The sequence below is a fragment of the Dryobates pubescens genome, chromosome 28, assembly GCF_014839835.1.
Source record: "Dryobates pubescens isolate bDryPub1 chromosome 28, bDryPub1.pri, whole genome shotgun sequence".
In the NCBI taxonomy this organism is placed as follows: domain Eukaryota; kingdom Metazoa; phylum Chordata; class Aves; order Piciformes; family Picidae; genus Dryobates; species Dryobates pubescens.
In genome coordinates this window covers 14,720,322-14,745,671 of record NC_071639.1, presented here as the reverse complement: position 1 = coordinate 14,745,671, position 25,350 = coordinate 14,720,322, and the positions used below count along the sequence as shown (strand labels likewise).

At 45.8% G+C, this 25,350-nt stretch overlaps 1 protein-coding gene across 2 annotated transcripts; it reads right to left on the bottom strand.

Annotated features, from left to right (window-relative positions):
• Positions 1 to 6,000: 6,000 nt before the first annotated feature.
• Positions 6,001 to 22,449, bottom strand: GPR63 (G protein-coupled receptor 63). Of its 2 annotated transcripts, XM_054174057.1 has the most exons (4): positions 22,236 to 22,449; positions 14,459 to 14,544; positions 11,615 to 11,692; positions 6,001 to 10,646 (listed from the first exon to the last, which is right to left on the bottom strand). In XM_054174057.1, exon 4 carries the CDS (start codon positions 10,500 to 10,502, stop codon positions 9,255 to 9,257), a length of 1,248 nt encoding a protein of 415 aa, XP_054030032.1. In that variant the 5' UTR covers positions 10,503 to 10,646; positions 11,615 to 11,692; positions 14,459 to 14,544; positions 22,236 to 22,449; the 3' UTR covers positions 6,001 to 9,254. The 2 variants fall into 2 exon arrangements, with proteins under 2 accessions (XP_054030032.1, XP_054030033.1); XM_054174058.1 differs by lacking the exon at positions 14,459 to 14,544.
• Positions 22,450 to 25,350: the final 2,901 nt, after the last annotated feature.

Genomic DNA, 25,350 nt, shown 5'->3' with positions numbered 1-25,350 from the left:
ATGTATTCTTGCTGGTACAACCACTTCTTGTCCTGCCACATACTCCCTGACTTGCTCAATCTTCCTCCCTAAGACCAGCAATGCCAAATGGGACCTATATTTCTCCTTTTCACTGTAACTGTACCAAGTTAAAATGGTATAAGCTGTCTGCCCAATTTTGTAGCCTCTCTGTAGTGCTATCTTGAACAAAATCCTTCATGATCTTACCTCCTGCCACCTGCTCAACCACACAAGAGATGTGATGCTGGTGTGGACTTCCAGACATCAGAAATTAATTTGGGCCAAGTGCACAGCCAGGAAGGCAGGAGAGAGGAAGGGAGTCAGGTTAGTTGCAACTGCTAAAGGCACTTCACTGAAGTCCCTGGTTTATTTTCTGCAGCAACCTGGCTCTGCGAGAGATTAATTTTCTCTACAGGACTTTTGGCACTGTTGTTAAAGCCTCCAGAGCCACTCCAGACTGCCAAAAGTCACACTCACAGGGATCTCCACCATGCTGACCTTTCTGGGTCAAGCTGGTTCTTAAATAAGATGTCCACAGAAAGTGCCACAGGGCATTTCCAAAAAGGAATCACCCAGGGATTTTTAGAGGATCTTGTCTGCAAAACACTGTCCAAGAAAGATGTCCCTCTGACTACAGCTCTGCTCTACCTCCCGAAATGAGATGTAAATGATTTGCTGATTGGATGGGGACGAAGCAGCCACCAGTAGACATAACAGGAAGTGATTCACATGTTACCTCTGGACTCACTGCACAGCACTGGCAATTTCACCTGCTCTCATTTTGCAGGAAGGTGAGGAACAGAAGGAAGTAGAAAAGACTGGGTTGGAGACTGGGTGAAGGAGCCCATGGGCATATGCCTCTGACTCTCAGCACAGCCCAGAGGAAATTCAGATAAGCACCTGGGTGGCTTCTTGCCACAAGGCACTGTCTCCTGCTTCTCAGGGAGGGTGGTCAAACAGCCAGCAAGAGTAGGCAGAGTTATATGCAAGAGGTGTTGGAGAGGTGATGCATACAACCCATGGGAGAAGTGTGGGCAGGGAAACCAGTGCTGGTGACAGGAAGAGCCAGATGGAATTCACCTGTGCCAGGCTTTACACTGAAATGAAGCAAGCTGGAGGTGAACGGCTGTGTTTAAAGCCAGTGGAGACCAGAGGGAAAGCCAAGAAACCCTTGGTGGCCCTTTCAAGGAAAGAAGGCTTTTAAGGCTTATGTCTAATCCCACTGCCAGAATAGCAAAGCAATCGAGCTTCCCAGCAAGTGAAAGGAAATTGAAGAATTTGGGCTGCAGTGTAATGAAATGCATTTTCCACCCACTTAGATCTCAGACTGTGATTCAGCACTGCCTTTATGCACTTGCTGGAATGGAAGGGCACTGTGGTGCACCTAAACCAGATTTCTGAGCCACTGGATACAGATGGACCTCAAGAGAAAAACTAGTTAGGCAGCTAAAATAAGCAGATCCTTTTCACCACCTCTGTGTCAGTGATGCTGTCACCCCATCACTGCCAGGTCTAACAAGGCAGGTAACCTCTTGAGAGCATGACACGGGGAAGGTCAAAATATCAAGAGCAGAGGTTAGCTAATCTTGTAACCTCGGAGTTTGTGCACAATTTGCATCGCATCATCTGTCTGACACTTTGACACAAAGTGTGCGCAGAGACTGTGCTGGCAAGCCAGGAAACCAAGCAGTAAATGCTACCTCCAGGATGTTAGCATAAAAGATTGCAGTCACAGAGATCATTAAAACCTGATGGCAGCCACACTGGGTTACTTTCAAGGAAAGTTACAGTTTTAAGGAAAATCGATACCAGGCTGAGAATTTGTATAGTTTTATCTTGTTAGTAATTTGTATTATTATAAGACAGCTCCCTAATAAAGAAGCAAGGCAGTGGAAATCTCTTGCCTGTAATGATCTGAAGAGAGAAAAGTGTCATCCACTTGAACAGCTGCTCAGCCCTCCTGCAAGTTGCACTTACTATTTCCCTATGACAGCAGCATTTCTTTTCTCACGCCTGCCTTGGAAAGTTCTGCACTCTCACTTGCTAGTAAAATACCAAAACCAACACAAACCCCACCAATTTTTAGGAGAGCACAACTGCTTCCTATTTGATTGGTGTGCTGGTACCAGTCTGGCTTTCACCTGGGGGATGCAGTCTAACCTGAGAGAGACAAATCACTCCAGCTAAATACCAGACATTGCCCACGGCCTCAAGCAGTATTAGTCCTTTAAAAGTACTAAAACCAACTAAATTTAGAGTTGCATGTAAAGCAGAATAGTTCAGCCATCAAGAGGCAAACCAAACCAGCTTACAAGTTAGAGAGCACTGATCTAGCATCTTTGGTTTCTGAGCCTTCCAGATACAGGACCTGCTGTAGTCAAACCAGTCACCAGGGTGTCATTCTGAGCTCAAGATGAAACAGGCAAAAAGCAGCCATCTGCTCATCTCCAGCACCCACCCAGACAGAAGCCATGGTGCCAGTTTCTGCTCAGAAGTGCAACCCAGTGACAGCTGCTTGGACCAGAATGTGCTCACTTTGGGTTTGACACCCAACAAAATCTGTTTCCTGGGTGCAGTTCTCAGAGAGCAGAGAACTTTCCTGGGGCCCTACCCAGTACTTCTGATGAGAGCAGTGCTCCTGATCTCCCTGTGCTTGGGTCCCTGCTGGGCAGATCTGCGTAAAGACTCTCTCCACTCTTCAGCCGCTGGGCAAACTGCTTTAAGGTATCGCAGTTCAGAAGAGCATTGCACAGTGCCACAACCTGCTGGATACAGAGACACACACGAAAAAGGGAGTTTCTTTCATATCTGGTTCTCCGATTAGGTCACAAACCACCTCCTTATGCACAAGTGGTTTGCAAACAAATGAGCCCTTGGCAGCTCCAGCACTTTTCAAACACGCTTACCAGTTCTTGCAAAGGCTAGGAAAGGTTAGCCCCTGAGCACCTTCATCCAGGGGGAAGCTCCTGCCTGCTCAGTGACCCCACATTTCCACCTCTACTCAACAAAGAACAACCCCGGACATCCCTTGCAGACAACCCTTCTGGTGAGCCTGGGACAGAAACACCAATCAGCATTGTTAGAGCTTGGAAAGAGCTCTTAGAAACTCATCTTGCCTTGCCCACAGACCTGATGGAAATAACAACACATGACATTTGACAGCCCTCCTTCTGTCTATTAACACAGCACTGGGTTAGAGTAACCCAGACTGCTCTGCAGTCCCACAGACCATCACTGTGACCGCTGCAGCAGTCACGCTCTGCGCCTCGTCACAGCCTCTGTTGTTACTATATTTAGGTCCCAGACTGTGAGGATGACTCTCTGTAGGTGGAACTGAAAGGCTGTCTTGCTGAAGGTATTAAAAATATACTTGCAGAGAATGAAAGAAAGAAAATGGCTAGAAGAGATGATTCACCACCTGGAGGTACCCAGGGGGCACAGAGGGGTAGCTGAAGTTAGATGCCTAACTCATTGATGCTGAAAGTTAGGTCAAACGTTTTCCCTTGGTTAAGCTGTGGTGCATTTCTGCATCTGAGCAGAGGCTGAACCCTGCTTTATGTTCACAGTGATATGATGGTGACAAGGTATGTGCTGATCTCTTGCTCCCACATTGGTCAAACAGCAGATTTCAAGAAAGGAGGCTGCAAACCAGGCCCTGTACATGGTACCCTGTCTTTCACTTGTGGAGGGACTGTGGTGTCAGCCCCTTGAGACACTCCACAGAACCTGTTGCTTGGTAATAGTAACCTTCACGGAAATTAGCTTGAGCTTCGAAAGAACAAAACATCTTTCATTAGTCACGGGTCTTAAGCTAATGAATTCCTTCGAGGGAGCTGGTTAGCAGAGCCAGCCTTCCGGAGCCACGCAGCACTAGTGCTGGCCTAAGGTGCATTACAACGGCTCTCAAAAGGGCCATTTCTTCACACTCCTTAAATTAGGTTGAGAGTTTCTCTCTACCAATACCCAGGCTCACCTTGACAATGGCACCAATAAAGTGAGGTCTTATCAAAGTGGCATTAACCTCTCCTACAGAACAAAGCTGGGAAGAATTACTGCAGTCATATAGCCTGGTCTTCTGTCTCATATAACTCACCTGGACTAATTACTGTCCCAACAAAAGCACAAATTAAAAAAAAATCTCAAATATAAAATGGTTTTTTAATTATTTTCTTTCCTTGAAGATCTACTTTAGTTAAAAGAACTCCTGCAACATGCTAAGGGAGAGGGGGTAAGGACCAGACAGGTACCAGAAGAGCTGCAGAGAACGTGTGAGATTCTGGTGCCCAGAAACAAACCCAGCTGGAGCCTCAGCTCCCACCTGCACTCAGGGACTTGCTGCTGCCTTTCACATCAGGTAACCCCCAGACACAAACTGAAATCAGCCTGGCACTTAGAGGACTTCTTTCAGGCCTCCCACTTGCTCAAATTAGTAAGCTGCAGTCAGGCTGCCTCAAGTGAGTCTCTAGGCTTCATTCTTACTTCACATTTAGTCTCTTAAAAATCACAGGAACTGGCTGGGTAGTTTCAGAAGTGACTTGATCAAGCCTGCTCTACACTGAAACATGAGAAATCAGAGACCAAGTAATTGAAAGTGCAAAGGTAACGTATTCTAGATGAACAAGGCTAAGTCTTGGTGTAGATGCTCTGACATGAAAGGAGACTGGTCCAGTTCCTTCTGATGAATTAGACTTGAGCAGGAGAAAATCCACACCATGGTTGTACCTGCAGGTATTTTCTGCCTCTCGTCTAAAAGAGGCACCAGAGGAAGGAAATCCAGTTCTAAACTGCACAATTCTTTTTGCAGGGCAGTTATCAGAAATCACGAAGACTGTAGGCAGATTCAGACTTCAGAAAGTGTCTCTGTATCATTTAAAAACATTACTCCCAGAGAATTTCTGCCAAATCATTAGCAAGCTGAAAAATGCCTCTGAAAGAGCCAAGATGCTGACCATTTTTCATTCTACTAACATGAGGAACAACCCCTTGCACACAAGCATGCAGCATTTGAATCACGAAGGTCAGTGTCTGGCACTGAAATGAATCACACCATGCAGCTCCACTGCTGTTTTGTTTATTGCACACGATCATGTGAATTGCTCAGGCCCAGCTAAAACATAGCACAGGCAGTAGTTGTAGGAAAGCTATTTCCTTTTTAGGCTCTCTCTCTCTTTTGTTGGGTATTACTGCATTTGTTTCAGGTACACTGACACCTCAGAAAGGAGCATTCTGTAAATTCTTTGCATGAGAAACATTTTGACTTAAGAGAAACCATTCCAAATCAGGCAAATAACCTTTGTAATTTAATATACAGGTAAAGTGTTGGAAACTATGAAGTTGGGCACTAAACCCAAGAAACTGTGAATGCACAAAGAAATCCTGCAGACCTGCTGCACTTCTGGAGAATGCTCATGTTTATTTGTTGTTCTTTTCAGGTATTTTCACAGGTGCAACATGTACAGGAAAGACAATGCCATTCTACTTAACAGCTTGTTTCAAAACAGGAATTCAACATTTCTTGACACCAGGAAGTGACTGCTCCTCAAAAAGAACATCAAACCAGTTCATCATGGCAAAGTAGTGGCTCCTGGAAAACTGGGCTCAAATTCTCCATCTTTCCAACCACAACAAAGTTGTGCTCTGGATTTTTATTTTTCACACAAAAATAAACCAAAATCTCTTTCAAGGAGGGCACTGTTAAAGGAAGTGAGAGTTAAAAACCTTCAACAGCTGCAGAAAGACCACTGAAATCTTGCAGTTGTTTATGCAAATGCCCAAGAAAATAGGAAAGCATTAAGCACACAAGTGAAAAACATGGTAACAGAATGCAAGAAGCAGCAAAACAATTTTCTTCTCTATATACATAAATATTTTTGCATGAGCAATAAGAAATGTCAAAAATACACAACTTTGAGTACAAAATAATAGTCTTAGCAATAGATTTGTACAAATGAGACTTATGTAAGCGGCATGCTTGGACAGAACAAATTAAACTGCAACTCAAAATACATTCCTTTCAGATCCTCCATACCAAATATTTCTGACAATGTGATATGAGGGAAGAGAGCTGAGTAATGAGTAGCATTTCTTGAGAAGGAGCAAATTGTAACTCCCCATCAGAACAGAGAAGGATCAACATTGGTGTTCAGAGTCCTTGGTCTTGGCCAAGCCCACTAAAATGCCTCAGTAGCCCGAATCCTGCCGCCATGTGTGTTTCAGCACTCCAAATGCCAGCAAGGTTATGCTGAATCTTTGCAGGATCACCCAAAGACTGAGCAGTTTAGTGGCCTTCAACGTGGTCCTGGGCTTTCAGCTGTAATGGTCAAGGCACTGCTCTAAAGACAGTATGTCAGATACAATGGCCCTGTAAACACATCCCCCCACCCCAGGACACTTCTGTGCTACCTTGCTTCTCTTCTGAACACCTTTTTGTTCACTGCATGCTCTGATGACCTCTATAACCTGGTCAATGTCAATGCTGTAGCACTAGGTAGATGACTTCTGAATCTGGGTTTCTCTTCTCCAAGTATCAGCAGGAGCAGTGGAAACCCTGTTACAGTCAGGGTAAACAAACAGTCAGTTATCAAGACAAATTAACTTTCCTTAATGTCTGGAATCTCTACTTCACCCAGCACTTACTGGAGATTATGAAATCCCCACAAAATACTTCCCTCCCCCCGCAGAGGTAGCTCCACTCACTCTCTATTACTCATCTCCTTTCCTTCCTGAATTACTGTGTTTTACAGCATTCATCTACACTTCTGACTTGATAGCTCTGGAAGACAGCAAAAACACCTGTTCCTGTCAGCTCAGACAGTGCATGCTTCACTCTGCTACATTAGCTCTAAGCACAGTTTTGCTGCTCCCAGAGATCAACAGGCATGACAGCTCTGAAACAGAAAATCTATGCTAACCAGGTCCTAACCTTCCACTGTCAATTCAAATGTGATTGAGAAATAAAAGCTGTTCTGAAAAGACACCAAAACACTCTGCTCTGCAACAGAACTCCTTTACTGCCTCTCATTCTGATCAGAATAATCTAGATCACAGTCACTGGAGTTGAGAAGGACATCAATAGCATCACTGCTGCCTGGGTGCCTGTACAAGCAACCCACAAAGCCAGCTAGCAGCTTTTAAAAACATTAAATCTATTCAAAGTGGTTTCTCTATTACTCCTAAGTATTGCCAACACTTTTACTGATAACTGTCGATGAGAAGAACAGAGGTCTTCACTGAAGACCTAAATAAAATCCAGAGTGTGGCTGTTTGGCTGGCCTCAGGAAGCAAGCAGTCCCTGGACATCCACACAGAACAGGGCACTTCCCTCACAAAAGAAAAGCTCTGTACAGTGTGGACAGCAAAAAATAGGTCCCCATGCTTTGGGGTAATGAAAGAGATAGAAGCAAAAGAAGCTCAAACCTTAGCCCTGGATGTCAAGTTTGTTGTATGCCAATTTTCCTTGGCTTGGTCACAGACAGCCCCAAGGAGCAAGGACACACAAATTCTGCAGGTGCTCCTCCCCAGCCTCAGGGTAACTGGGGATCTCATTTCAAAGCCCAAACCCAAGTCTTAATTTTACTTACCTCACAGTTAAATATTTAGCTGAATAAAAGAAATAAAATACCTTGAGTCTGGACTGCTATACTCAGTACAGGGTTTTCTGCTTTCCAGGCAGACATTGAGACAGCCTGGCAATCAGAGAGGTGGTTTGGCATTTCAAGGAGAGCAGCTGATACCTAACAGAGGAGAACAGCAGAGTAAGCCCTGGAGTCTGTGGGCACTACAGAGGAAAAAGGGCAATGAAAAATCAATGTAAAGTAGAATTGGAGGAAAAGGAGGATTCAGCTTACATCTCAGACAAGCTCTGATGGCTACCTCTTACTTGTTATTATCAGCTTACAGTTTCCTCTAATACTTACACTGGAAAACAAGCAAGGTGGGGATTTTTTCCCCAGTCATTACTATGCAGACCAAGTCCCAGCCTCAGCTATGACTCATGTGCTATTTGTTTGCCGATTTATCCTGCTCCTCATGCCACCCCAGAGAAGGGCTGACAGCATGGCTTGAGCAGCTTGGAGAACTCAGCCTCACTCAGCTCCCAGCACAAACAGCCTCACAGCAACATGCTGCAGGCCCACAGTTAAACTTTAGGCAGGTTTTCAGGCATCTCCTCAGTATGGACAGCTTGCAACAGCTGAAAGGGTCAGCCACAGCCATCCCTTCCCACATGATGATGTTCACCTATTTTTCTAAATCTTGTGTCAGCCTAAACTTTGAGATGTCTTTTCCTTGCTTGATCTCCCTCTCATCCCTCCATCTTTGCCTTCCAACTCCCCTGGTAACCAAGTAGTCAATGCTAACTTTTGATCAGTTGCTAGAAACCCAGCAGATCTCTGACTGTATGTGCAGCTAGACCAACCTACACTACCCTCCTAGATCTTACGTGGGGCTTCCACTGAACAGGCTGCCCAGAGAGGCTGTGGAATCTCCTTCTCTGGAGACTTTCAAGACCCATCTGGATGCATACCTGTGTGACCTGTGCTGGATTCTATGGTCCTGCTCTGGCAGGGGGGTTGGACTTGATGATCTCCTGAGGTCCCTTCCAACCCCTCACATCCTGTGAAATCCACCAACGTAACAAATAGTGATAACAATAATAATACCCCTTCATTTCAGAACCAAATATTCCCATAAACACATTTCATAGCAAATTTTGTAAAGTGCACAAAATATTACTGGAAATTAAGGGGGGGGGCGGGAATAGTTTTCTAGTGTCACCATGAGAACCTCTGAAATACTGTTAAAATTAAATAGAAGTAATCTAATGAGACTTTTTGGCTCCAATATATTGGCAGACAGCAGCAACATTTCCAGAAAAATGACACCAACTCAATATCCTGTATCTTAGCAGCATAAAAAGTCCCTACAATTAGATGCAATTGCAGGCCTAGTAAGCATAAACCTGGCAGAATGTTATATGTGTAGTTTTCCTTTAAAAGAATGGATTTCCGTGGAATCCTAGAGGTAACATTTGTTGTTTTGTTTACATTATCTTCTGGCAGTAAACCCAGCTAGAACCAGCCGCTTGCCCTCCCTCTATCTTCCCTCCCAGCATTGCACAGAGTACTGGAAAACGTAATCAAGTTGTAAGATACGGCCACAGGGAAGAAGCCATATTAAATAAACCCAAAGTTAACCTAAAGACTAAACCCAAACAACCCCGGAATAGCAACAGCCCCTGTGCGGCAAGGGCAGCCTCACACCACCGACCGGTGCTCCCCACACACGTAGATGGCGCTGGGCCGGATGCGCCGCCTCGTGTGGCCAGGGAGCTGCGGCAGGAACTTGAAGTATTTGGGCATCAGGTCCAAGCATGCATCGTGGAACTTCTTAATCCTCCAGTAGTAAATCAGTGGGTTCAGTGCAGACTTGAGGTAGCAGAGCCAAAGGAGCCAAGTGCTTATCTCAAAAAAGTTGTGCTTGTAGTAGAAGTGGCTGTTGAATGTGGCAATAAGGCTGTAAGTGGTGAAGGGTGCCCAGCAGACTATGAAGACAAGGAACAAAATCAGGATGGTTGTGAAGGCACGAGTTTTAAAGCTCATATCAATATTCATCTGAAAAGGTCTCTGTAAGCTCATAAGACCAAGTTTGCTGGCCTGGCTGAGGCATATGCTGTCGGGGTGGCTATGGATACGAACCGCATTGTGGCGGACAGTGTTAAGTATGCCCATGAAAGAGTAGAGCATCACCAGGAAAGGGATGAAAAAAGAAATCAGCAAGATAACTATCACATAGGCTCGGTACCCTGGGCTTGGGGAGTAGCCAAAAACACACTGAGGTGCTCTGGAGGGGATCTGCAGGTTCGGATTCCCTACTGACAAAGGAAAAGCAACGACGAAAGACGCCGCCCAGGAAATCACGATGAGGACCTTTGCACGGCAAGGGTTCAGCTTATCTTGCCTCTGAACTATGATAAGGAATCGGTCGATACTAATAATAAGCAGAATGGCTACCCCCTCTATGACAAAAAGCCAGAAGAACATGGCAGAGACTCTGCAGAATATATCCCCAAAAATCCACCGAGTGGTAATGATTGTTACCAGAGCAAAAGGCATGTTCAGCACTGCCAGCAGCATGTCTGCAAAAGCCAGGCTTGCCAAGAGGATGTTAATTGCAGATCGCATCGCTGCCTTCTGGTAGACCATGAGGCAGACAACAAAGTTACCGAGGAAGGAAACCAACAGGATAAATATCATAGCAGCAGAAAGAATGATCTGGAGGGGCAAACTCAAGCTCCTGAAAACCTCTTGCGATGGCAGGACAGCTGTGGTGTTCACCAGCAAAGCACCTCCCTCAGTGGTGAGCACGTATCTCAGTGGCGGTGTTGTGCCACTACGAAGCAGGGACTGGGGAGTGGTAAAATTCGTATAGGCATTTTCATAAACAATAAAAGTAACATTGGAGGTCCCAGAGTGGGCCAGCGTCAACACCGGGGAGAAAACCATTGCTTCAGGAGAAAGGAAAGCAGAACCAAAGGTCTTCAAGGCATTTCATCTTGTTCAGGCAGTATGCTATTCCTGGTTATTTAACAAATCAAAATTCAACCTCTGACAGCATCAAAGTTCTTAAATTCACGTCAGCGTTTCCATCTGAAAAAGAAGAAAAACTTTAACGAAACAAAGCTTCTCTGAACCCAATGGGAACCAAATCAGTGCCACGCTTTCCGTAATGGAAAAAGGGTTCTTGACACATAGTTACACTTCAGGTCAACTCAAACTACTTCAGCACCAGTTACACAAGTCTCATACTTTTGGTGGGGCTGTTTCATGTGGATCCTGCCTCTGTAGCCTTGCCAATACTGGACAACATTCTCACTCTCCAGGCTGTTTCCTACTATAACTGGGACCAGAAAACTTTTTTGTTTGAAAACAAACTTTATTGATTAAGAGTGAATAAATCAAACCAGTAGAAGACCATAGAGTTATCTGGGTTGGAAGGGACCTTAAAGATCATCTAGTTCTGTGGGCAGGGACAGTATCCATACTGAAGACTCGTAACTGCTAAACATATGTCATGATTTTGCTCTGAAATTGCCTGGAAACTTCAGTAGCATTTGCAAATAGCTGCTGTAGAGTCAGTATCACCTCTCTGCTGTTTGGTAAGCACTGCAAAGCCTACCAGTCTGAGCTAGCCTCCACAACCTGGGTTCCATGTCAGGCATCAGCAGGGGATGCCTCAGGAGATATAGGCAAAACATCCTAACCTGTCATTAACTGCTACAGAATTTGTCCCCAGGATCAAAGCATCTCTCCATTTGGTTCATTCAGTGACTGACTCATATCAAGGTGCAGGATACCAACTCTTCTTCAGCCACTACACCCCTTCTCCCTGCAGCACAGGAGAGCGAGCTTCTCTTTAATGCCTTTATTTGGATGAGAGGACTGAGTGCACCCTCAGCAGCTAAAACTCATCTTTCTTTGGTCACTATAAACCTTTCCTTTACTAATCTTCTTTAACATATCTGTTAGAATGAAATCCATAGCCAACAGCAGAAAGGTTAACACAGGTTTCCAGGACAAACAGGCAAGGATTTTAGTAATGAACTGCAAAATCTCACCCAAAGTTCCACTGAGGTTTATGACTCCACAAGGCTGGAACGCTGAAGAGGGAAGGAAGGTGTAGTGTTCTGCAGGGACTGCAAAAGAGCAGAAATTCAAGATTAGATCCCCAGTGCAGTATCTTTTTGAGCTCTGTAAGCACTAAGCTTAAGGTAACTTTTGCATTTCTGATTGTTTCTGACAAGATTCTTCCACCAAGGTTCTAAAGGGAACTAATCTGTCATTAGGTAAATGCAAAGCCCCCTCCCAGACAATAATCATGTTAGCCAAGTGTTCAGAGCTCTTAGCTCTCACCATCCCAGCTGTCTACGCTAACAGCTACCTCCTGTCTTCTGCTTTCTCCCCTCAGTATAAAGTTTGTGTGCTTTTCTGGGGAGTGTTAAGAGGAGGTGAATGATCCCATGTGGGCTGCTGTCTGCACCTAGCCAAGTGCTTCAAGTTCTGCCACAAGCATTAGCCATTTGGCTGTGCATAAGGCATCAGCCACACCATTTGAGGAAGGACAAAGGGCTCAGTGCCTCACCTAATAAGGGGACTGCAGGCTGTGGATCTTGGGTAGAAAGAAATTCCTGAGTGCTGCTTCTCTGCTTGTTGCTTCCTGATGGTTTCCAGGCAGTGCTCCTCTCAGTACTCTGTTTATCACCCTGAGGTATGAAATCTCTCCCTACACCACATGCTGCATCTGCATGCTCAAGTGTGTTTTGGGGTCAAACTTCTGTAACTTGCAGGCAACTCAGGTATATCCTTTGCTGGCTATCCTCCCTCCTCAGAGTGATTGGCAGCTCAGTCAATCAATTCAAAAGCATCTCTTCTGCAACAGTCACATGGCATTCTCCTTTGTCTTTTTCCTAGTTAAAGAGCTTCTACCATGAGCATTCACATGATTATTAAACATGCACCTCCATCCTACTTCCTACCCTTCCCACTTCCCCAAAATTACGTGAGGATAGAAATATAAGCTGAAAGGGAGGGACCAAGGAGGTAACTTCACAGCAATTTCATTCAGTCTTCACTGTTCTTTTAAGACAGATCCTATAATTTCAAAGGCAGTGCTGAATGGCAATCACACAGCCTGTGAAAGACAGCCATGCTTTGATGGCTTAAATAGGCAAGCTCAGTGGTGGTTCAGGAGCTGGGCCGAAAGGCAGAGCTCTTTGTCACAGCATTCTCGCTTCTGGAACACAAACTCTCACCAGGTCTTTTCAAATGCAAAAAAACTTCACACAATCACTTTGTGTTTTGTTTTGTTTTGTTTGTTTTTTTCCATTTAAGTGCTGAGAATTTCTGGATATGCACATTTTCTCTCAAGCAAGGTTCTCACTCATATGCAACTTTCTATTTATGGAACATAATAGACACAATTATTTCAATGAAGTACACACTTAAAGCTAAATACCACACAGATTTCATTCATCAAATATAATTATTGCTAGAACTGTGTCTTCTGTTTTTAACAGCTTTTGAAGCTAAAAGGGTTGTTTGAAATCTGGATAGCATGCTCAACCAGAAGGAAAAGATTCTGTCTCCCATGCCAGCCCAACACCAGTCAGAACCAGTGTCTGCAGCAGAGGCAGCAGGGCACACAGCAGTGCCACACCACCAGCTCTGTGTAAGAGCAAAACACACTGAATGCTGCCAAGGTGCAGAAACCCAGACCTGGGCATGCCTCGTGCATGGGTTCTGCTTCTTGGAGATGATTTAAGCAGTCACAAATGAGAAGCTTCTGCACACTTTACAGCTGCTATCAATGGGTTTATTGTGGAGGAAAACTTCATCAAAAACAGTTTTTGCATTAAACCCCCTAAACATTAAAAGGTAAAATACTGGGGGCGGGGAGGGATGGGAATTGCCAACAAACAAGAAGGCCATAGGCTCATTTACAAAAAACATGTGTGTTGAGAGCAAACACTGAGAGTGTGCTTCCTGACATCCCAGGGCTCAACAAAGCAGCCCAGGACACCCTCCCTTCTTGGCACGGGCCAGTGGGCAAGCACTGTTTGCTGCGCCATGGAGCAGAGGCAAGGAGTGTGCTGCAATGGAATCCTCTCTGCTACAACCAGTGCAGAGTGAGTCAGAGCACAAACCAGCAGGGACAATGTTCTGGCTCCCCTAATTGTTCCCCCTGAAATGAACTAGCAGTGTTCAGTTTTAATATCTATTTACATACCCTAAATTGAAACTAATCAAGTACACTGCATGAGCAGATGACCCATAAAACTAGTCACATGAGGCATTAGTTTAATTTAGGAAAATTTCCCTTTTTTGCTACTCTATAAACACCACTGTGGCCATTTTCATATGAAAGTATTGTGGGAAACAGCCACCTCTACTTTGGATCACCAAGCAGAACTAATTGCCCTCCTGAGGACATTTCTTTCTGTTCTTAATTTAGAAAGCCATTAACTGTCACGAAATGTCAGCCATGGGAATCATTATTACTATTCTAAACCACAAATATGCAAAATGTAAAGAATAATTCTATTTTCTCAGCTCTTGGGAACAAATATATTTTCAATTTGTTGATCATGTGAAAGAACTTAGGCAGTTCTAGGTTCATTTCTAGTACTGTCATAGTGTTCTCCTTGACTTCTAACTTTCCCACTAGTTCAGTGGTCCTCTTAACCATATCCAGGCTGAAAAGCTAACTGAATGCTGTAGTACTGAGGAGTAAACTTTGAAAGTATTGCTGAAAACATACTCTCTACATGCCTAGTCGCTGCCTACTTATTAACATCACGAGCAAGCAGCTTCCTAAATGCTTGGTTTCCTCAATTTTAAGTGGCCTTGGGATTATGCATCAATATATGACAGTTTGACAAATAAAACAACCCAAACAAACATACCAGTGCAGACAGGCTCCCACAAAGAGCAGGAATCGGAAGTTATCTTGTGCTGTTGTGTTCAACAAAGCATTCCCTTCCCAAGTAGCCTATCCAAAGAATAAACAAGCAGTTAGTCACATATTCACACTCAAGGCAGGCCAGGATCAGAAATACTCAAGTTTTTTCATTTAATAAAACTATTTTTAATGGAAGAGGCAGAAGATGCTGTTTCTTCTCAGAAGGCAGCTCACATGCCCCTTCCTTGCAGAAGGGATAGGCCTTACACAGGACTAAAACATCTAGGTTTCATCAAGCCAAAAGGATCCTCACCTATTCCATTTGTGGAGCATAAGAATCTCACCATTTAATACCAACGCTTGCTAGCACCGAAATAGCAGAACTACAATCTTAAACAACATTAAACTTTAAAATGTTTCCCAGGCTGGAGGCTTCAAAAATACTCTGCAATGTTCTGGGTACACCATTGCTTTGCATATGAGTGATGATGGCAGCCCTGACCCATGTGCAGACTGACAGTGTTCAGAGCAATGCAATAAATCCAGCTGAGTGACAAACCTGGAGGAAACATGAAACAGGCTTGCTCCTTCACCTCTTGCCCTGCAGACCTAGGCAAATGACAGCAGAGGATTCACATCTTATCCATAAGCATCTAAATGTCTGAGGGATGCAGATTTCAGGCTGCTCAGACCTCTTCCTGCCTTCTCCTTGCTCAGTCAGTCCAGCTTACCAACAGCACTGGTTGCTGTCTGTCCTCTGGGCTGAACTTAGAACTAAGTCTTTATCCTTGCAGCTGCATGGTTAGCAAGGATGGCTCAGCTATGCTTGCCCTTCTCTGTGGGATTAAAAAAAAAAAAAAGGAAAAACCCTGCTGTATCTGTCAATAACTTTGGCTTGGCAACCTGACACATTTTCAGCAGTAGCACTAGGAAAAAAAAGCCAAGGTCCTGGGCAGAGCAACTATCAAAACCATGACTGCCTTACTTTGAGTAACTTCACAACTCCCACTGGTATAGCAGATGCTAACCACCTTATCTGTGAAGTTCAGAACCTGCAACTTCCCCAGATCTCTAGTGGCTCTCTTCTTTCCCATGTACTTAGAAGAATCTCAACTTACTTCCTTCTGACAGTTTTCCAGCAGGACCATCCTACTGCCAGATCTTTGTTGCACCATTATCTGTGCACTGAGCAGCAGTTTTAATGATTATTTTTGGATCTGTTTTACAGTACAGCTTTGTCCATTTTCTAATTTTAACAGTAAGGTTTTGTTCAGTGACCCACACATCAGGTGGTCTGAGTGGGAAGTTAAGGTACCTTTTACAAACAGGGACAAAACAATGAACATTAACCAACCATAAAATGCAGGAAATCAACTTCTCATGGCATCATCAATTTATCTGCCCACCTAAATGAGTTTAAAATACCAGCTTCAAGCAGCCTGATGTTCTAGGGACACTCAGCTGCCACTTCATTTATAGTCTGTTTCCTTAGCAACACTATAATCCATCTGGCTGCAGAAAGCTAAATTCCCAAATCATATCCTCCAGTACACCGGAAATAGGCTCAGGAACAGTTATATTTTAAACTGCACACAGTTGTCAGGATCAGGGAGCTAAAGATGAATCTGGGAAGACAATAATGTTCGCACACTCCTTGCTGCAGCCTGAACAAGCGATTCAAGTGCTGAGACTTTCAGCTCCTGGGCGTTACAAGAACATCTCTCTCTGACAGGAAGCAGAGTGGCTGAAGACCCGGGTCCTGGCTCCCAGACACAGATATCTCCTATTTCATCTTCAGCAAGAGTTTCAGAAATGAAAACGTTCATCTTTGTTCCACCATGCCCAGCTGAAGGAGCCTTCAGAATTGCACAAGGTCAATCTGTTCTCTTAAGACTTTTCCGAGAGAAGTAACCTGACGGAGCTGGAATGCAAAGCCACTGACGGCAGCCAAAGCAGAACGATGGAAGGTGATCGCGTTACAAAGCGGAGTCACTTTCTACTCACTCTTTGGGGGTTTGCACCGAGCACTACAAATACCATCTGCACAAAGTAAAATGCAAATCTAGTCCCCACAGCAACACTGCTAAGAGCATAAATTGCACCAATTCAAAATACTCAGGAAAGTCAATTCAGAGTCTGAAAACCAAGCAGCAATCCCCCAGTACTGCAGCCAAGAGAAGATAAAGCTGGGTAACATCAGGCCTCTGCCACCACTGACAATGGCAGAATGTCCATGAACCACAGCCCTCTGGACCCATTTCTGTCCTGCCTGAACCACTGATGCAGGTACCACCACTGTCTAGGGCTGACAACAGCCTGCTGCAGGAGTCAGGATGCTGGGATCTTCAGTGTGCTCTGGAGCTTGCCAGAAGCCCACAGACACTGTAAGTGAATCAAGATCTTTCACCTCCCTCGTCATTTTCAAGTTTGAAATCTTGAAGACCACCAAAAAGGTGGTCTGTCCCTCAATCAAAGCCTAATTTGTACTCATTTCTACTGGCACCAGGAAATGAAGAATCCAGTAAATCATCCAGATAAATGCACACCCAGGAACAGAGACAGACTTTGAAAGCCGAGGGGAAACGAGAGAACCCACCGGGACTGCTCCACCTGCAGCTCCTCGGCTTGCAGTGTACCACAGAGATGCTTTGTGAAGCCCATCATCTGTGGGGACCTTGAAGCATGAATTCATCCCAGTTCATTTGGGTTTAGCAACTTAACAGAAGTGCTATCACCTGAGATTTCATGCTTTGATTTGTTATCTCCAGCTTTTGGAACCTGCCTTCTTATCTTATAAAAATGAAGGGAGTGGGGAGAGAAAGACTCTTAACTTTAGCCAGCAAATGCACTGAGCCCCATCCCTATCCTCATAACAAAGGCAATGGAAATTTCTCATGGCAGATGCTGTGATGCCAGTAAGGAATAATACAGCCTCTCCCTGTTAAAAATACCCCATCATGCCTTTGTGAGTCAGTATTAAATATTGCCAACTTTCTTTCAAATGTCACCTCCTTATCGTGACACACTTGGAGCCTGAGCAGATGTGCTGAAGGAAATCAGGAGGGTGAAGGATGGAATCATTTCTACGAGTTCATGGACCCCTCAAATCAGAAATACAGCAAGATGAGGGACACCCTCCTGCTCCCCTGGAGAGCAGGCAGCTCCTCTCCAAGCTAAACACAAATTTCTCCAAAGCACTCAAGAGAAGCACACAAAGCTCTGGGGCAGCAGCCTGCAGGTGTATGTGTTTCAGAGAACAGAACTGCACACAGGACACACACTTCCCTTCAGTGTTTCATGACAGGTCTTGGGCTAGATGGGGGAAGTTGGGATTTCGATGACAAGATTTTTTTACTTTATTTCTTTAAATCATTTTGGTAGTAAGATTAAGGACAGGAAATCTGGATAGAAACACAATTTGAAATCATTATCTACACTTTGGAGTTCATGTATGGAAGAGCACGTATACGCAGAGCCAGTGGCACGCGAATCAACACACCACACACACCTTATGCTCCTGCATTTATAAACACATCCACAAAGATCAGGCAAGGCTGCAGAACAAGTCTAGAGACAACTCAGAAGCAACAACTGACAGTCGAAATCAAAACAATCAAGTAACACATGGCTTGGTGGAGCATTACCTACTGAAGAACTGAACTAACTCACATCCCACCTGCTTTCAGATCACTTTGGCAAGAGAGCGCAACCTCTGTTTTTCACAAGGCACCACGCTCCCTGTTCTATCTTTATACCAAATGAACTTTGTACAGCCCTCTGAAAGGGACAAATTTGTGAACTACACTACTGATGGAGAAAACCTGTAGCAATGACCACTTTGAGTAGTACCAGGTTTTGAAGTTCTAAGGAAGCATAAGAAACGCAGGGTTATTATTTTGCAATTTGCATTAAAATGATAGGTTTTCTCCCGCTTTGTTGCAGTCTGCCTTTTGTGCTCAAAGAACCCAAACTGAACCTCTTGGGTGTTAATTTCTATCACTTTTTTCCCCTTTTTCCTGTTTTTAAAATGAGAAGACAGCTTGCACAAGATAGTGAGACAAGGAAGATAATTTACTGTTTCTGAAGAAGGAAGGCATTGTGAAGATGAACACTACCACAGAAACACGCTGAAGTCAATTACCAAGCACTCAGAACGTGCTGTGCATAAGGAACATGGTCATACACTGAATAATGACAAGAAAAGAAAGGACTGCAAAAGGTGCTTGGCAAGGATTAACCTTGCCTGAATGGAGCTGTCCTAGAAGCTGACAGCCACAGACTCTCACAACACAAAGCAGAGAGACACTGAGCCATAGGTGGGGTAAATGGCTTTCTGGACAGGTTTATTTTTCTGTGTTGTCTATGTCAATGCCTGGAAGTCAGCTTTAAGGATATCAACAAAAGGGGGGGGTGGGAAACCAACAAGGGAAAAGGACATACCCTAAAAATAAATGCTATTAAGATTTGAAAGTCAAACTCTGAAGACTTGAGAACTATCAATTATAGAACTTTAATTAAACACTGATACAGACTTTAGCTACGAGACTAAATACTCCTTATCCATGCAGAATCCAGCTCCTTTTAGAAGGCCCATTGCTCACCAAGGCGAGCAACTACTCAAAAGCTTGCTTTTCTCCACCATTATTGCATGTCACCATATTTAATCAACAATTCATACCTTGCTTTGGTAAGTCCAAGGAGGAGAAAATCCAAGAAGAGATGCAAAACTCATAACCATGCATTAATTGTGGTTGTCCAATCTGAGATCCTAAGTGTTCTAAAGAAAAATCAGATCCTGGATAGCATAAAGCAGAGCTGCCAAAGCCTGGATCATCACCACTTCATAGCTTTACATTCCCAAACATTTCTGTGCTCATGTGGTCTTAACAACATGCTTTTAATTATAGATCTAGACCGAGGTAAATCATGTCACAGTTATGCAAGAGATTCTTCCAAGTGCCATTCAAACCAGAGGGACTCCTCAGACACTTCAACATGTGCAAAAGCATTAACATGTCACTGCATCAGTGCTTTCACATCAGAGGCAGGAGGAGAGGAAAGCTCCCCCTTCTCCCCCTTTCAGCACATGCTGAAATCTCTCATGAAATACAAATCTTAATATTGAGGCTTCCTTCAGCTGAAATCTGCTGGAAGTTGCCTGAGACAAGCCACCTGTTCAGTGCAGTACTCTAAAAGCACTTACTAACTCCCATCACATCTGGAGGGCTTAGGCAAGCATCTAAGCATTATTCTCAGCTAAAAATGAGGCAGATAAACACTTTCCCTATTTCAGTTCAAACTACAATAGTAGCCAGTTTAGTAAACTGATGGCTGACAGCATACGTGGAGGAAAAAAAGGCTACATTAATGTATTTGACAGGTCTATGAGTGGCAGTGCACCTGGCAGATCAGTTTCCCACATGAGATTCTAGTTCTGAATTCTAGATTAGAATTCTTTAGACAGCCACACATCCCCTTGCCTCACTTCCCTCACTTGTAACAATCAAGTCTAATATCCTTTAGAATGGCTCTGAAGTCCATTTAAGAGATTACTGAGCTGAACTACTGACACTGACAGCCAAGGAGCAAGCAGAGTGTACAAGGCAGGTGCAGCACTGCATCTCTGAGCCCAAGTGAGACACAGACCCACAGCACAGAAACGGCATCAGATGGCTTCAGTGACCATCTCACTGACCAGACAGGCATCCAACATGGCCAGAGCCCACAGTGATCGATTTTAGATGTCTAGCCTAGGAATTTTAACAAGCTAATAACCTCTCCAGATATCCAGAATAATCTTCAGCACATAAAAAAACCCAAAAACAAACCCACAAATTTCCTCTGACCAACCTGCTACCTACAGACAAGTAACCGGAAAAGCAGCATTAGAATGTAGGCCACGGGTATGCACACCCACCACAGGGGCTGCCCATGGACATGCTCTGCTCCAGGGGTGCATTCCCAAACAAGCAAAACAAGCCATGGGAGCCTTTCCCTGATCCTGCTCACCCTTCCCCTATGGCAGGTGGGGAAGTCACCAAGCCTCCACCCACCAGCACAAGTGGAAAAGGGAACAGCCTTGACAGTTCAAAGCACTTGACTGTGAAAAGCAGCATTTTATAGTGACAGGGATCTGGTGCAGGGAAATCAGATCTATGGCTGAGCAGAGTTCAGAGAGGCTACCGACTACTGCTAAGAGACTGTGTCCACACCAGTAAATCAAGCAATGCCAGGAACTGTTCCCTGGAGGGGGAACTCCAGACTGCTGAACGCTCTCCAGGCTTCACCTGCTATGACTTAGAGGAAGACTTTCAAAGTGGCACATGTAAGGAAGCACAGGAGCACAGCCTGCTTCAAGTCATCTACACCCTGCAGCAGACAGAAAAATTAGAAATGAGCAGAGCTCCTCCTCCAGCTTCCTCTGAGCAGACAGACTTTGTATCTGATCTAATATGCACAGTCTCATTTATTTTCTCAGTTTTAAAAAAAAGCAATAATAACTTTTTATCTGTTTAAAATATGCTCCTGCAATAAAGACATTCTTTAATAACCGAGTCATGCAAAATACCATAAAGAGATGGGTTTCTGCAGGCTGAGCATTTGGCAGCAAATATTTCACATGAAAGTTATTGACAAATTATTGTTATTATAGTTACTAGTCACTACCAAATTTGCTTCTGTAGACTAAAAATATAATTACTAGTGAATCTACTATGTTATCCTGAAACACAGCTCTAGCACTGTTTGCAAATACACTTCCACAACAGGTAACTGCAAAAGCAACAGTGCACATGCATCTGACACCCGACAGCACACAGCTGCTCTGTGTGATCAGCGCTTTTTGCAGCCTCTTGACAATTTCAGGTATCTAGCAATAGCCTATTGAAAAATGCCGGTGAGTGACCAGTGCCTTTGCTGCCTCTGCTCTCATGTTCCAGTGCAGATGTCCCATGGAAAATGTGCTGTGCAAACCCTCTGCCAATGCTCAGCATTCACGTTTTCAGCAAGAATAAACAGTTTTGCCTACCAGCAATCCTGGGCCCGGCTCTCACTTGTCTGCTAACACCCCGCCCTGACCGTTTCAGACAGGCATGTCAGCTGTATGCAAATCCACCGCTTGCTTGGGAAAGTCTTTACTGATGTCCAAGGAAAACTTCATGACATGCTCTGTCATTACATACACGTCAGGCTACACCGTGCTGCCTGACGTTTAGAAATCAAGCGTGCAGAGAACCATGTGGAACACCCCAACAAAAGCCACGGACTGCAGCAGATGAACAGCGATGAGGATTCTTCAGGCGAGACCCCCACGTTTTCTCCAGGGACGACTCCCCACATCAGGAGCACTCGGTGCAGGGGGCAGCGCAGCCAGCCTCCCGGGGCGTCCCTCTCAGCCCCCACGGCTGCGTTACGCGGGGAGCTGCAGGGAGCGCGGCCGCCGCCGCCCCGCCGGAGGAGCCCCGCAACGCCCCGCGGGCTACTGCCCGCCAACGGCGCCCGCAGCGGGAGCGCCCGGGCCCACGCAGCCTCCTCTGCCCCCGAACCGGCCTGGCCCACGGACACAGCTGTACTGCCGGGGGCCGCGGCAGGACCCCTGCGGGACCCTCCGGGGCTAGAGCGTCCTCCTGGCCGTGGGACCACGGTTGCAGGAACCGGCACAGCCGTGCGGGGCTCTCGGCGGCCGCTGCTGCAACTCTGTCCCCTCCTGCCACCCCCTGGGACCACGGGTAGCCGCAGCCTGGCCCCTCGGACCCGGTGCCAGTCGCAGAGCCTCGCCTCACCTCACGGCGTGGCCGGTGCCCCGCGGAGCTCGGCGCAGAACGAGCCCGGCCTGAGCCCGTCCCTCTGGTAAGTTTCCTGCCATCGCGGTGGCCGGGAAAAACAAAAGCTTCGAAGCCGGGAGCAGGAAGAGGAGGAGGAAGGGCAGCACCAGCAGAGGAGGCATCGCTCGGCCGCTGCCACCGACCCACGGCGGGCAGCCCACTCAGAGCCGCTTGTCCGCTCGCTTCGGCGGCTGCTCTGCCGCACGGGCAGCGCCGCGGAGCCGCGGGGCACACCGCGGGCAGGCGACCCAGTACCGCCCCGCCGTTCGCCGTCCCGCCCGCCGCAGCCACAGCGAGCCCCGCCTGCGGCCCCTCCTCCCGGGGGTGTGCGCAGGCTCTGGCCCGGTGTCTGCGGCGGCTGTAAGGGCTGGCCGCGGCGGCCCCGCGTCTGCGGGCAGGGGCTTTCTCTGAGCCGGGGACGGGCGGCCGAGGGAGCTTTGCTCGCTCTCAGCGTGCAGCAGGCTGCTCTTGTAAGGCAGAAGACGCTGCTGCGAGAATGCGGCTATCAGCTGCAGCCGAGAGCCGGGAGGACAAGTGCGGGGGCTCTCAGCCTCCTGGCAGGCAGGGACACGAGTGGGCGCTCGGCGGTGGTGCAGTGCTCGCCTAGAGGAAGGGAGGCGGGGTTGGGTGATCTCCGAGGTCCCTTCCAGCCTCTGCCATGCTGTGATTCTGTGAAATCAACATAAAGTGGCTCTAAGAGCTGCTGTCTGCGTGTATAGAGTTATATGGGTGATTTTGAAGGACCAAGCAAGCATTCGTGTTCCGGCACAGGTCAGCTGGCCAGGAGGAAGGTGGGCCAGGCTTTGGGGACTTGGTCTAGCACGGCAGTGACATGATGTATTGATTCAATCTGAAACCCTCAGGTATTATCACTGCACTCCATCTTGTGGAAGAGGCAACAACACGTTTTTAAATAATCCTATAGTGGGGGTTTTTTGAGTGATTAACCCTAACAATGCCTGCTTCTTACTGCCAGAGCAAGGAGCTGCAAATAGCAGTCATACAAGGAGTTGTTTAATTCTGAATCTACCTAATTGCACCCAGTGGATTTGTGTAAATGTCCCTCAGGTTTAGCTTTGAGCCTCACATCTTTGTTTTGGGTAGGAGCTCTAAGGAATCATTGGAAGAGTGTAATTTGTAAAGACAAACTGAAGCAGAAGGGAACTTGCTTTCTAGGTGAGGTTGCCAAGTGGCACCTCAGATTTGGGAGAGCTCTGGGTGGAGCAGGGATGATGACTTGTGGGGACATGTGGCTGGGTCAAAGGCTCAGCCACATAGGATTGTTCTGTGGGGAGCTGACAGACTTGGGTTTGTTGGTTCTTTAATTGTTACCCCTGCAATAAGCTGTGTCTGGGACGCTGTTGAGGATCCTGATCTCACTCACCAAAACTTCCCAAACAGAGAGGTTCTCTCTGCCCTTCTGCAACTGCCTTTTGTGGCTTGTGACCTTTTCCCCCTGAAGTTCAGTGCTGCTTTGGGAAATCAGAATAGGCAAAGGCATATTCATACGTGTTTGTGTCTGGCAGATGCAAACAAAATGGAACAGATGATCTGGATTCACAGCTATAGACAGGTTAACCTCGTAATAGTTGCCCTAGGACAAGCTCGAAAAGAAAGACGTTCAATGAATAACTTAAAATACAAAGGGCTGGTTATTCCAGCTGATCGTTGGGCAGAAGTAAAAAGGTTATCTTGAGGAAAGACTGCAGAAAAGCTTAGTCATTCAGACACACCCCCCCCACCCCCCCAAAAAAAAAAAAAAGGCAGGGGAAAACAGGCCTTGTGCAAGCAGAAATTAGGAGAAAATTCTACGTACAAATGGTGATTCTCTGCATTCTCTCAGCCCAAAAGCAGGTTCCTCAAGGAGGCGGAATCTGATTAGCAGATGTTTTCCAGAGTTCCCCTCTTTGCAGCCGTGCAGGTGCCCCTGCCGTGGTGCAGCATGGAGCAGGGGTGCAGCACAGGGCAGCAGTGCAGCATGGAACAGTGGTGCTGGGTGAAGCCTCTCCAGGGAGGGCCTTGCACAGCATAGGGCGCAGTGGGCTCCGACTCCTGGCTCTGCCCAGGCCACTGTGGTGGAGTTGGTCAGAGTAATGACTTGCTGCAAACAGGGCCTTGGAGCTGGTATCTCCTTGCCTATCAGCAGAGCAGTGCAGACAGGCTTCCATTGCTGAGGTAACACTAAAAGCAGGGAGTCTTGGTTGCCTACATTGCTTGGTAGCTTTTTTAGGCTCCTTGGTCATTCTCCTAGAGCAGTGACTCATTCCTTCAGCACCATGCTGATTGCAGTAAACCCTTGTTGTTATTACAGTGCAAGTAACATAATGCTGATGCTAATCCACTTGGTGTGCAACTGTCAGAACTCTTGAAACAGTCATCAGATGAAAGCATTTCACTGTTATTTAGACTCTTCCTGATTATTCTTTTCATATTTATGACACTGAACTCTGTTCAGCGGTGATTTTCAGTATGGTATGTGAAAACTCAGAGCAAATGGTCAGGCTTTTTAATGGAACCTGTAGTATTGTTTGAAGGGAGACCAGCACACAACGTGACTGCTCTTCAGCTTTACTAAAATTCAGCCTCACAGGTTTCTATTTTTTTTCTTACAGAACAGGCCAGAGTAATGTTGGAGTGAGGGTAGTAGGGAAATCTTCCCCCAAAGGAAAAGTCTGCTTTTTCAGAATGTTGAACATAAATGATAAAATGATGCAATTAGTTTTGTGTGTGTATGGGTTTTTTTCCTCTAGTAGTAGCAAGAGACCATGCAGATAAACAGACTAAAAATTAGATTTTGAGAGATTTCATGTTTGCACTTATGTTGTTAAGCACTAAGTTCTTTACTACCCCAAGAGAGTCCTGAGGGTTTCAAAAGGAAGACTTCAAAATATAGGTTCTGTTACATCCAACAAAAAATAAAGACCTAAACTCATCATCCTTTTTGCCTGCTTTCTCCTTGTAATAGAATTAATTTGAAGACATGAAAAAATACAACACGGTGTGAGAGCAAAGGGACAGTACGAAGGGCTGGCCTTGGTGGAGTTTGCGTGCTTAAAGTTTCTGTTTTGTTCTG

Coding starts and splice junctions, on each gene's coding strand:
- GPR63 (XM_054174057.1), bottom strand. CDS start 10,502: ATGGTTTTCTCCCCGGTGTTGACGCTGGCCCACTCTGGGACCTCCAAT.